At 38.2% G+C, this 13147-nt stretch overlaps 1 protein-coding gene across 1 annotated transcript in view; it reads right to left on the bottom strand.

Annotated features, from left to right (window-relative positions):
• The window catches only part of LAMA2 (laminin subunit alpha 2), a 361557-nt gene that overhangs the window by 273746 nt on the left and 74664 nt on the right, over positions 1-13147 (bottom strand). The window contains exon 2 of the mRNA XM_061990653.1: positions 5633-5803. Coding sequence (XP_061846637.1) covers positions 5633-5803 — 171 coding nt within the window. The remainder of the gene's footprint in view (positions 1-5632; positions 5804-13147) is intronic.

Genomic DNA, 13147 nt, shown 5'->3' with positions numbered 1-13147 from the left:
CATTTCCAGTTTACCTTTTGTGGTCAATTCATGTTTCTCTCCTGCACAAAATGGAGAATAACGTAACCCCAATTTTAAAAAGTACAAGCGTCCATACTTTGAAGTCCCCAATTGTCTAGACCAAATCTGTACACTATGGTGAAAGGAACTCCAAAGAAAATTTGAGTAGGTTTATTCTATGCAAGTTCTGTCTGTAAGAATGTAACAATATAGGAGAAACTGTACCCCTATCATTAAGGACGACTTTATAAACTGAGAGGTTTTCTTGATACAAAACTGGAATATGCTTCATTACTAGCTTTTCCTAGAATTGCAAATAATTAATTCATGAACCGATTAATTTACTTACTATTTTTTCTACTTAAATCAACCAGTCAGATTGATAGTTTCTGTGTCTCTGGCATTTTTGGCCACATCAACCACCTGTGGAGGACAGGAGTCCTAGCTCATTAAGGAAAGCCAGTATGGCTGAACATATTTAAAAGATACAATTGAAGTGCTTTGTGAGAGTGAGGGAAGGCATAAACCCTCAAAATTGAAAAAGGCAACATTTCATTTAAATATCAGATTATTCAGTGGCATTAGTAGCCATCAACTAATGTTGGAATACTGGTGCTACAAGTAGTGGTTATTAGTAGCTTTGTCTTTATATTGAAGAGAATAGTAAAACACATACATGCTTTACATGTTGGTAATTCTCACAGCTCAGACCATTTTCATGAATCTTGGCTTTAAATGAGTGCTAGCAAAAATCACCTGTAAATCTAACTAAGAGCTTCTCAGTGACTGTGACAGAAGCTGTCTAATTAGAAATTTTTATGTAAGTCTCTCAGGTGAAATTGATATAAAGGTAAATCAAGAGAAAGAGGGTTGGGAGATGAATCAACAGTTAACTGTAATCACTATTATGAAAGTTTAATCAGAATGAATTTGAAAATACTGGTTAATTGCTAGCATGTTTTGCCTATTTTGAAGGTAGGGGACACTAATATAATATTTGTAAAAAGGACTGGATTGCAAATGCAGTTCAAGGACCAATCTCCCTGATGGATGGCAAGCAGAACTTACAGAGTGAGCCCGTCAAACTGTTCTCTTTAATTTGGTCTCACATGTGATTAACCAGGGAATCTGTGTTCATTTCCTACTACAGTAATTAAGGGGAGGCACTCCAGACTCACACATTCCAGGGGGATCACTTAAAGTCTGGTTACATTACATGGTTCTCCTATTAATGAGACATCTCTGTTTAAATCAGGCACTTCCTTCTGCCAAATGAATTTTTAAAAATCTTAAAATGAGAAGTGGTTGGCAACAAAAAAACAGACATTATGAAGCTGAGCAAATTCAAGTTTTTAAGATAGTAGGAGTGAGGGGAAACACAGATATAAATCATTCAGATGGGGTTGATACATATACACATGTCAGTGTATATACACACATTAGCATACACTACCTGTTATCATAGGCAGGGCATGGGAACAATGCAATCCAGCTCTGGTTTAGGTTTGGTTTTTGGATTAAACTTGATAGTTTTGAATTAAACTTGATGGAAAAACACTTGTATGATGTGCAGGCATCTCTAAATACCCATTCATAAGAAGGGAACAATCTATTTCAGTGTTTCTACCAGTCAGGAGTGTTAAAAAAAATCCCTGAAATCTTTGAATTAGACACAGAACTATAGTATAACATATTTGAGTATTTGTTTTGCTACAAAATTGTATGACCTTCCCTCAGAAGGTGACATTTCCTACAGTTAAAGAAGATGTTGAAACTATCTTGGGAAAAAAATAGGTTGCAACTGTGTTCAGACAAATGAAGTTGTCTATACTGGGGTAATTATAATTAGCTTCACAAATACAGGACGGAGAACAAATGGATAGGTAGCCATTTAGCTGGAAAGTGTCTGGGGGTTATAAATGGACAACTAACTATATATCTCTCAGTGGTATCACACTGTTAAAAAGCAGAAATATCTAAGTAAAACATGTAAACAGGAATATATTCTCTCCATTCTGAAGTAAATGTGCATCTCTGTGCAGTGCTGGTAAGAGTGAATTTTAATAAAGATGAAAACCTCCAGAGAATTCAGAGAACTGCAATTTGCAGAGTTATAGGTACAGAAAACACAACATATGAGGACAATGAAAGAAAATAGATAGTTTAGTGTAGAAACTAGATAGAGCAATACCATTGTAGTGGTTTTGCCTGGGCCAGGTTTTGGTAGTGGGGTGGCTTCTTTAGAAAAAGAGCAACCAGAAGCTTCCCCTGTAGCTGAACAGGGCTAATGCTAGTCAGTTCTAAGATGGACACTGCAGCTGGCCCAGGCCTGACCCATTGGTGACTGAGGTAATGCCTTGTGAATTAATGCATTTGAGAAGTGAAAAAAAAGTTGTGCTGTTGCAAAATGGCAGCGGCAACAGGGAATGAGAATGTGAAAACATCTCTGTAGACACCAAGGTCTGTGGAGAAGGAGAGGGAGAAGGTGCTTAGGCTTTGAGCTTCCCCTGTGACCCATGGCGAAAACCATGGTGAGGCAGCTGTGCCCCTGCAGTCCATAGAGGACTGCTGAGCAGAGATCCACTCACAGCCCATGGCGGACTCCACGCTGGAGCAGGTGGATGCCTGAAGGAGGCTGTGACTCCATGGGAAGCTCATCCTGGAGCGAGTTCCTGGCAGGAACTGGGAGCCTATGAGGAGAGAGCAGCCCACATCAGAGCAGGTCTGCTTGTCAGAATTTATGATCCTGTGAGGGACTCAGGCTGGAGCAGTTGGTACCTGAAGGACTGTTCTCCCGGTGGATGATCCACGTTGGTGTAGGGTGTGAGGAGCTGCCCCCACGGGAGGCCCCATGCTGGAGCAGTTTGTGAGGAACTGTAGCCCATGGGAAGGACTCACGTTGGAGAAGTTTATTGAAGACTATCTCCCGTGGGAAGGACCCCACACTGTAGCAGTGGGAAGTATCAGAAGGCCTCCCCCTGAGAAGAAGCAGCAGCAAAGTCCATTTGTAGTGAACTGACCGCAACCCCCATCCCCCATCCCCTGCACTATTAAGTGGGGAAGGAAGGAGAATCCTGGATGAGGGAGGGTGGGGGGACATGTTTTAAGATTCTATTTTATTTCTCATCTCCCTGTTCTGATGGTTCATTTTTTTTTTTTTTTTTCCCCCAAGTTGAGTCTGTTTTGCCCGTGACACTAATTGCTGAGTGATCTTCCTGTCCTTACCTAGACTTACAAACCTCTCATTGTATTTCTCTCTCCTCTGCCCAGTTTAGGAAGGGGAGTGATATCACAACTTGCTGGGCATCTGGCACCCACCCAGGGCTAAATCACCTCAACCATCAACACTCAATGAAATAAAACACATTTTTTAAAGAAAAGGGGAATTTTCCATTCCTTGTATTGACTGAAGTTAGGACGCAAATTTCTGCAAGGACAATACAGGTTGTTTATTGGGAGAAGACTTTGGAATGAGTAAAATAACTCTAGGAAGGGTGGCCCTGCAAGAAAGTTTCTAAGAAGTAAACAAGCTTCAGTTTGGAAAGCTACAGATACAGGTTGCTCATCTTGTCTAGACCTAGCAGACAGAGTAAATGCTGTCCCTTTTTTATTCTGTGGTTTTAAGTACATGCTTAAACGTGCTTTGCCATGAGGTGTAAATATATCTGAGCTAAGTTTTAGAGGGAAACAACTGGAAAAAAGAGATATTTTTCCCATGTTTCTATGGCTGTGCTTCTTCCAACATTTTATCTATTCCTTTAAAGGCTGTCTTAAAATCTCCACACTCTCTACCATACACAGTGACAATATACTCCCCAAAACCTAGCAACATTAATGCTATTCATGTCTTTCACCGCAAGGTCACATGAAATGAAACTTTATGACTTGACTAGGAAATTTTCTTAATTCTAATCTTCCCAACTATTCAAACTATGCATTTCTGAAGCAGATGATTACAAATTTATACTTGAAAACTCATGTCGCTTCTGGGTAGTTTAAGAAAGCAGTGTTAGCAAAGATCAACTTTCATATGAAAAACTAAGTAATTAAACCAAGCAGGGCTCCATTATCTTCTTTTTACTGGCTCAGTGAAACAAAGTTAATATCAAAGGAAGAAAAATATCCTAGAACACAATAAAATAAAACAGGAATTGTCCCTAAACTAGAATTCCAGATGCCCACCAAAGTCACTCTATTACCCCCTCTCCTCAGCTGAACAGGGAAAAGAAAATATAACAAAAGGTTTGTGGATTGAGATAAGGACAGGGAGATCACTCAGCAATTACCCTCAAGTACAAAGCAGACTCAGATTGGGAAAATTAACATAATTTATTGCCAATCAAATGAGAGTAGGTAATGGGAAAAACCCTAAATCTTAAAAACACTTTTCCCCCACCCCTACCTTCTTCCTGGACTCAACTTTACTCCTGATTTTCTCTACCTCCTCCCTTCCACAAGCACAAGGGGACAGAGAATGGGAGCTGTGGTCAGTTCATCACACATTGTCTCTGCTGCTCCTTCCTCCTCTGGGCGAGGACTCCTCATATTCTTTCTTTGCTTTAGAGGGGCATCCATCCCATGGGAGTAGGCCATCCATCCCATTGGAGTAGGTCATCCATGAACTTCTCCAAAGTGAGTCCTTCCCACAGTCTCCAGTTCTTCACAAACTGTTCCAGCATGGATGCCTTCTGTGGAGTGCAGTCTTTTAGGAACTTCTCCAATGTTGGTCCTCCACAGGGTCACAACTCCTGACAGCAAATCTGATCCTGTGTGGGCTGCTGGTTTCCACAGGTCCTGGCAGTGAACCTGCTCCAGCATGAGCCTCCCCTGGAGTCACAGCCTCCTTTGGGCACCCACCTGCTCCAGCGTGAGGCCCTCCCCAGGCTGCAGGTGGATCTCTGCTTCCCCGTAGCCTCCACAGTTGCAGGGGCAGGGCCTGTCTCACCATGGGCTGCACCACAGGCAGCAGCAGAATCTCTGCTCTAGAGTCTGGCACACCTCTTCTCTCTCATTCTCCACTGACCTTGGTGTCTGCAGTTGTTCCTTTCACATATTCTCATTCTGTCTGGCTGCAATTGCTGTTGCGTGGGGTTTTTTCCCCCCCCTTTCTTAAATATGGCTTCACAAAGGCTGTACCGCCATTGCCTTGGCCAGCAGTGAGTCCATCTAATAGACAGCTAGCATTGGCTCTATTGGGCTGCTTCCAGCAGCTTCTCACAGAAGCCACTGCTGTAGCCCCCTGCTACCAAAGCCTGGCCACGCACACCCAATACACTTAAATTGACCAAAATTTCAAATTCCACATGTAAGTATGCAGGTAAAAGCCATCTGGTTTTCATTCATAGTCAGTATATATCAAGAGAATTCAACAACTGCTACAGATGCTTAATTCATCTAAAGTTTAGATGCTCCACTTTATCTATAAGAATTAAAAAGTTCACTTTGAGGAGTATATGTAACAGACATAGATTTTCAAATACCAATGGAATAGATAAGTAGCTTAATTTAAAAAGAAAGGGACATATAATTTATAGTAATTGAGTCAGTAACCTACAGTTTTGTTTGGGGAGTATCTACAAACTTAGGAATTTTTTTTTTTTTTTACAGAACAAAATGTAAGTGGCACACATACGATGTGGAACCCTGCTCCTTTGATCACAAATGCGGCACTGAGGATTCCTTGCAGGCTGTCCAGGCACATGTTCAACAAGCTTGCAGTACATTTCCCGACCCTTTTCTCCACAGGTAGCATTGGTTGTGATGAGAGCATTAGTAGCCAGGTTCAGCACTGCTGGAAACAAGCCTGCAACAAAATAAAAAAAAAAAAATCATAAACAGATGCAACAGAAGAAAAAGCCACGTGAATTTAGCAGGACAATCATAAATGAACACAACATCTGTTATGGCACTGAAGCAATAGTCTTGGTTTTCAGCAGCTATGGAAGTAATGGAGCACAGAAAAGCACCAACCACTTTGGTTTTTAATCCAAAATTTAGTCAGCAGAATGAAAACATTATACTGAAGGTTTTCTCCCTATTTCTTTCAGAAATTTAAATTAGTACATTCTGATTATATCTTGAACAACAACAGAAGAAAGGAGAAAGTAAAGTATAAAAACATACAAAGCATATGTTTTTTTTCATAATCAAACTTTGTGTTCCTACACAACTTCACAGTGAAACGTTATATGCAAATTGCTTATGAAAAGTTTTTATGATTCTTCGTCTCTCCACAGGGAGGTTTTTACCTCACGGACTGTATCAGTTGCATTACATTATATTACTATTCTCCTTAAGACCTCTTAGTCACCCTTGTCATCAGAGGAACTGGGTAATTCATGCAACAACAGCAATAGCATCTGCCATGTACGGTTTCCTTTTCCTCAAGAACTGGATAATATATACAACATTATATATTTTACAGCAGTATCGTCATTTTATAGTGCACATGCTGAGTGATGTATTATAATTCTCATTCAGCATAGCACTTAAGCACATGTCTAAATGCCCTGTTGAACTGAATTCTATGTAGCAGTAAGCCATAAAGATTATAAACGATTTTAAGAACAATCATTAAGGTGAGTTGCTCTCCTTCCCATTAAATACTGATAAAAATCCTTGGGCTGTGATAAAACTGAGTCATGAAGACAAAGGGTTATGACATGCTGAATGTATACATTACCCACTCACACTAAATCTATCAGTTTTGCATCCTCAAAGCTCAATTTGCAAAGGCTGCATGTTGAACAAAAACAGCAACAACAAAAAAAAAAGGGATGGATTTAGATCATCTTCAGTTTTATTTTATGACTATTTCCACTGGTCCCAAACCTACCTTCTGCAATTTGTTCAGCTTTTAACCTTGTGTATTATTATAAACTTAAAATAAGCCTTTAATCAAAACTGAATCTACAATTATTGTACCCTGATAAAGCTCCCTTCACAATGGCTTCCCTTTCCTTCCCTGCCACTAAACTGACTCCCTTCAGTCCTTTTACACCAGCATCCTGCTTATTTCCGTAATTAATCTGTATGCTATTTAATTACCAGGCCTGGGTGGTGATGGTACAGCTGTCCTCCAACATTGTGAGTTAGTAACTCTCATGTTCACCTCAAAACCATGTTAAACATACTGCTTCAGCTAGGCAGTTACTTATCTGTCCAATTTTTATAGTGAATCAATAGCTGAGATTTTATTGATCATGTAGCTTGCTTCTTCTGTATAGATTACAGTTCATTTTCATCACATTTTAAAATCTATACAGTTGTTCTTGTATTTTTATTCAATGCATTCAGTGATATTTGTGGCCTTCTACAATGGGGCCACATAGTAAAAATCTCTGTAGGCAGTAGAGTAGATAAATTAATAGCTGTGGAGCTTCCTATGTTGACTTACAGCTTCATTATTCTCTTTTTAGGCTGTACAAAGTTAATAATGTAAAAGTCAGTAGTCATTTACTCTTAACACAGTGTCTGGCATTTGGTTTAGAGTTAAGTGTTTTATTCCCTTAAAAGTGAACTTAATAAAGGGACAGAATGTTCCTACACATGCAAGGAACTGGAATTCTGGAATTATTTTAGATAATTTTGCCTTATTTTTCATGATGATAATCATACAAAAGAAATACTTAAAAATCACTGCACTAGTTCTACGCACCTTAAAATTAAACTTTCCACTAAATTATAATGTTTATTTAGTTGTGAATCCCACCTTGAAGTTTAAGGGCATTCTGCTGTGAAATACTTAAAAAAAATGTGATTTGCTATAATTACGGACAGCTCTTCTTTCCTTATTGCCAAATACTTTTAGTAATCACTTGCTCCAGTGCAAAGACTGAGTAAAATGCCTCTGCGTCAGAAACACATTATCTCTATTTCGTGTAGCTCAAGTGCAAGTAGAAAATTTCTACTCCCTTCAACTGCCAAGTACATCAATCTTTTCTCTCCTTTCTGTCAGTGGGAAAAAGCAGATTAGCATTCATTTCTACCTGTAAAAAAATACCAAAAGTCTAGTAATTGCATGCAGGAAAAAGGTAGAAAATATTGGCTTGTAATTAAGTAGAGGTTTTAGCAGCTTGGGTTAAATTTCTGATTTTCAACAGACTTCTGTTGCATGAACAGAAAAACATAGTCTCAGATTCTCACCTATGGTCACCTTTCTGCTTCCCACTTTGGTTTTTAAGCATGGAACATACTCCATGGAGCTTCTAGAGTATGGAAACCTGATAGTTTGTTTAGCATTGACAGATCATTAATTTATGAAAGGAAAAGAAACGGTAACCAAGAAAGCTGCTCAAGTCTCTACAGAATTCATTTAGCACATATTGTCAACAAAAAAAGTTTTAGGAAAAAACTCACAAAAATGAAAAGCATCTATCAGCAGGAATAGCTGAGTTTTGCCTACAGACTGACCAAGTTTTACACTGCCACTGTTCTACTAAAGTAGGGTATGGTACCAAAGTGATAACTACATCATCATTTCTTTAAATGGTTCCTGGATGAAAGCAGATCTGAATATCTATCTTAAAGACAAAACTAGTAGATGCTTGGAATCAGTGTTTTTTTACAGAGGCCTCATAAATCGTCTCTTATCAATAATTTATTCCTTTGTAGATATTGGCAATGATATAGGTCTAAGTGATAGCAGAGTTCAACAACATATTTAGATTAACAAGATTTCACAAAGGCTGTTGAATGACCTTCCATAAGGTAATAATAAAATCATAGAATAGTAGGGGTTGGAAGGGACCTTTAGAGGAAAATGGGGAATAACATTGGAAAACCATAGCATTCTTTCCTGAATTCTGTTTTGTTCAACAGTTCAGTAAGTTACAAAAGAAGATAAGAAATAAGGTGTGTGTTATTCTTCAGGATAATACAAACAAAGACAGATTACAAAGAGTGATAGCAAAATTTAACAGTATAGTATGTCTAGACAGTAAAATAGGAGATGCAATCAAGGAATGAAAATTAATACACAGGAGGGAAATACGATAGGCTCTGCACTAGTATTTCAATGAAAATACTAGCTCAAAGATTAATTAATAGAACAAGAGTTCATCTGGGGCTGTTAAGCATGAAGGGCTTGCTGTTCAGTTCAGTTCAGAATATCCCTAAATCACTGGCTGTTGTAAGGTTTTATCCAGAGATGCATCACTGTACTCCTTCTTTCACATTTTTCCTCAATGTTACCTCTAACACACATCTGTAGCTGGTTCTCACTAAAGCTGGTAGCACATACAGCCCATCATTGAGGCACACCCAAAACGGAATAGAAACTGTAACCTTAGTTTTGTATGGCATTGCTAATGAAATCATAACATTTTTGCTAATATTATTTTTTTCCCATTGTCCTCTAAACTACTTCCCATCATTACCTTGCATCCATAGAGGTCTCATTAACAGCTACTCATTAATTCCCTGAGATTGGTGATTTCCTTGCAGTTTTCTGCAAAGCCATATTACCTAATTCATATTTTTATCTTTTCCTAATCTCACTGAGTAAAGGAAAATAACAGCTTGGCTTCACACGTTTTCTTTTGTGTACTCTTCACGTTTCTTCACCAGCCTCCAGCTCACATAAGCTCAATGATAGTCAGTGGAATAAACCCCCTCAGTCTGATGCCTGGCATCCTGCCCTATTTTGTCATGCCCTATTACCTACTTCTCTGCCAAACTGACAGATTTTCCACATGCTTTATTGCAACAGCTGAGATCATGGGAAGCACATGAGCTACACAAGTAGCAGGTACAAGACATTTTCATAAGGCCTGTCAGCTGTTGAATCCAATCTCATTCTCACTCTTTCTCCTCACAAATAGTGTGATGTGATTGACCTTCAGAGCACACTGCAAGGCCTAGTTCATTTCCCCACCTGAGAGAAAATGAAGGGATTCTAGTGGGAAAGCAAAGATATTAACTATATCTTCAGCTGCTGAATGGTGATTACAGGTTCATTATAAAGCAGGGATAGTCACAGAGGGAACCTACTTTTAAAATATGTCAAGGAGCAGTGAAAGTAAAGAAAGGGTACGGAAAATAGGTATGAATGCAAACAAAATAATTACCTTGTACATTAGTCTGCCTATCATTTACCAGTTCTGACACTTAAGTTTCTCCTTCCTTCCCTTCATATAACCCACGGAGATCTGCAAGTACTATTTCAATCACATTTACAGTCTCCTACATGTACAGTGCAACTGGTGGGATATACCTCAGTAGAAGGACACTCCAGCACTACAGTGGAAGAAAGAATTACAAGCAAAGAACCAAGACCAAGAGATCTTGTTTAGGCTTCTGTTACTGCAAAGAGGAAACAGCAGCCACTTTGAGTGAGGGACAAGAAATCACCCATTAGTGATAGGAGATGGAAAACAGCAGTGGAGTTCTTTGCATGGAGGACGGAATGGTCTAAACGAGGAAGACTAGAAAAGAGAAGAAAAACTGGAAGGGGGAAGACCATTGCAAACACACTAGATAGAAGGCTCTGTGACCTTTCTTCTTGATAGATATTGGTTGCCACAGAAAATTTTGCAACCAGTATTATTTAATGTCTAGATTGTCATTGCCCAGCAGTAAGATTAGTGCCTCATTTTACTGAAGGTAAAATTAACATAAATAATCTCAAGCCCTGGACATAGAAGCAAAATATTAACTTTTAAAAACTACTTTTTTTAAAGAAAAAAAAAAGTATGTTTAAAAGACTTCCAAGATAAATGACAAATTTTGCTTTAAAAACTCTGGGATTTATTAAAGCATTGGAACTGAGGAAATGTTTTTCTCCTTCAAAGAAAGATCTATTAAGACCCGCATATTCCTCCTCTCTTCTAAACAGACCAATATTTGGCACTGTATATTTCCTTCAGTCTTCTCAATATAAGCCTAGTAGCTTCAAAGAAGCAAATAAAACAGCCTGCCTAAATATGTCTAACTTTTCAAGCCCATCTTCCTAGTCTACAGAGTACTTTGAAATGTTCATGCAGTCAAGCAGGGCTGTTTGCCACTGAATTTGTACTAAAAAGACAAAAGAGAATATGTCAATTTCAGATGTTCTAAAAAGTGTCATTGGAAAAAGAGACTTGTCTGCTGCAGCGCAGAGCTATGCTAGGCTGTGGGAGCACAGTGGGGAGAAAAAACTGGGACAAAACAAAACAAAATGTTGCAGCACAGAATAGCTTCCAGCTGTGCACCACAGGGAATAACTTAATGCACTCTATCCACAATGTAGATGAAGAGTTTTATACAACTAGAAAATAAACCCAATTTGAAGAAATAGCTGTCCAGAAACAACAGAGCTTGCAGATAGAAAAAAAGGGAAAAAAAAATTACACTAAGCCCATTTGTCCAGATAAATAAAAACTCAGAAAACAAATAGTTCAGTCCTTGTTTATGTTAGTTGCCCGAAACCACTGTGCATTATAGTACTGTTCAGTAGTCATCTTTTTTTCCTTCCAAAGGAAGTAGAAATGTAATTTTCAATGTTTTGTTGTAGAGGTGGCTTGCTTTTACTTTAATTTCATTTTCTAACTTCATACCGATTAACATTACAGACATTCTCCTGCATATTTAACTTCAATACAAAAGGCATAGTACAGAATGCTAACCTGAAGAAACTTGATAGCAAAGCTAACTATAATCCAAGTAACAGATGCATCTGAAAAAGGCTATATTGGTCACCTAGTAATATTACCTTCCCTCTCTACAACTTAAAGCCTTCAAAATCTGTAGGGACTTTGCTGATTTTAAGAGCGGAACATAATCAGTTTGATAAACTGGGAGACTGGGTGAAAAAAATCGCTGTTGGCTTACTCCAGTATTACATTGTATAAAATATATAAGCATTCTCCTGGATTTGTAATGAATATCCTTTTTTGCTAGAGATATCACTGAAGGAAAAATACAGGTGATGATGAAATCCTGTCTCCTTGACATTCATGGCAGAATTCCCACTGAATCAAAAATCCAAAGCATAGATATTTAATGGACATCTCATTTTCAAAGCTATTTATATGCCCAGTCTGTCAGGCACCTACTGATTTTCACATATATGTCTGTAATCTGGCACAAATTTTAAAGTGCAAAATCCTAGTTGTCCAAATATCTTATCTGTAAAAAGAGAGCACTATGCATGAAGAAACAAGCAGCACTGTTTACAATTAGTTCCTTCTCTCTATTAGACACATGACTTTCATTAAAACCTTTGCAGTACAGTCATATGGTCCTGGTCAGTCAAGCAGGCCTAACAAGAAAAAAGGAGCTCTGAGAGACAACATTGTTTTACTTCAAACAGGCATTCTCCAAAATCATGTACCTTCTGTACTTTACAACTTTCCCAAATTGCATGATACAACTAAAATCATCAATTTTTGTTCAGTTCTCATGTTTGAATATCAGTATCTCCATATTCAGAAGACATTGTAGATTTGGTTCCCCTCTCTCACACACTTCACTCAGTAGTGAAGAGGAGAGAGAGACCTGTATGATTGTCTATTCTAGTTCTGTTCCACTAAAGGAGAAAAAAAAAAAGGATTAGGACATGAAATGAAAATTGAAAAAAAAAAAAAAGAAATCAGTATTTCTCAAAAATGGAATAGAGCCTGGGAAAATTGAAGCCTCCAGATTCAGTATAGTGCTGATTTTGGCTGAGACCAAGTTGTTGTTTTATGCAAAAAACTCTGTTATACATTGTCTTGGACACTAAAGAATATGAAGCATCTTACTATTTTTTCAATAACTTCAAAATGAATGTCCATTGAAAGCACACTGCAGAGTTGGAATTAGTTACTGTGCCCTTGAGCCTCCAACGCTGTCAACTTAAACCGAAAGACTGAGACATTTGCTGTTTTCTTTTACAAGAGGCAAGAAAAGACATGCTATGGAGGCTAATGAAAGCCATCCATCTATTCATCATCATCTACACTGACAAAAATTCCAAACTCAGTTTCACATTAGGAAACTGAAGAGCAAATGGAAAAATTGATCTTACCATATGTAAGAGTTTCTGTGCACTTATTTTTACCCTCAGAATTTAGAAGAAAATAGTTTTAAATATGTTTCTCTCAACTGATGAGGCTGAATAAACATTAAGTTCCATTCTCATTCCTTGAACTGATTTTTCTTGCTATTCTGTTTTACAAACACATACTCA

Source organism: Colius striatus, chromosome 2 (assembly GCF_028858725.1).
Source record: "Colius striatus isolate bColStr4 chromosome 2, bColStr4.1.hap1, whole genome shotgun sequence".
In the NCBI taxonomy this organism is placed as follows: Eukaryota; Metazoa; Chordata; class Aves; order Coliiformes; family Coliidae; genus Colius; species Colius striatus.
Note: the sequence above shows the minus strand (reverse complement) of the source record. Positions and strands in the feature narration are given on the sequence as shown.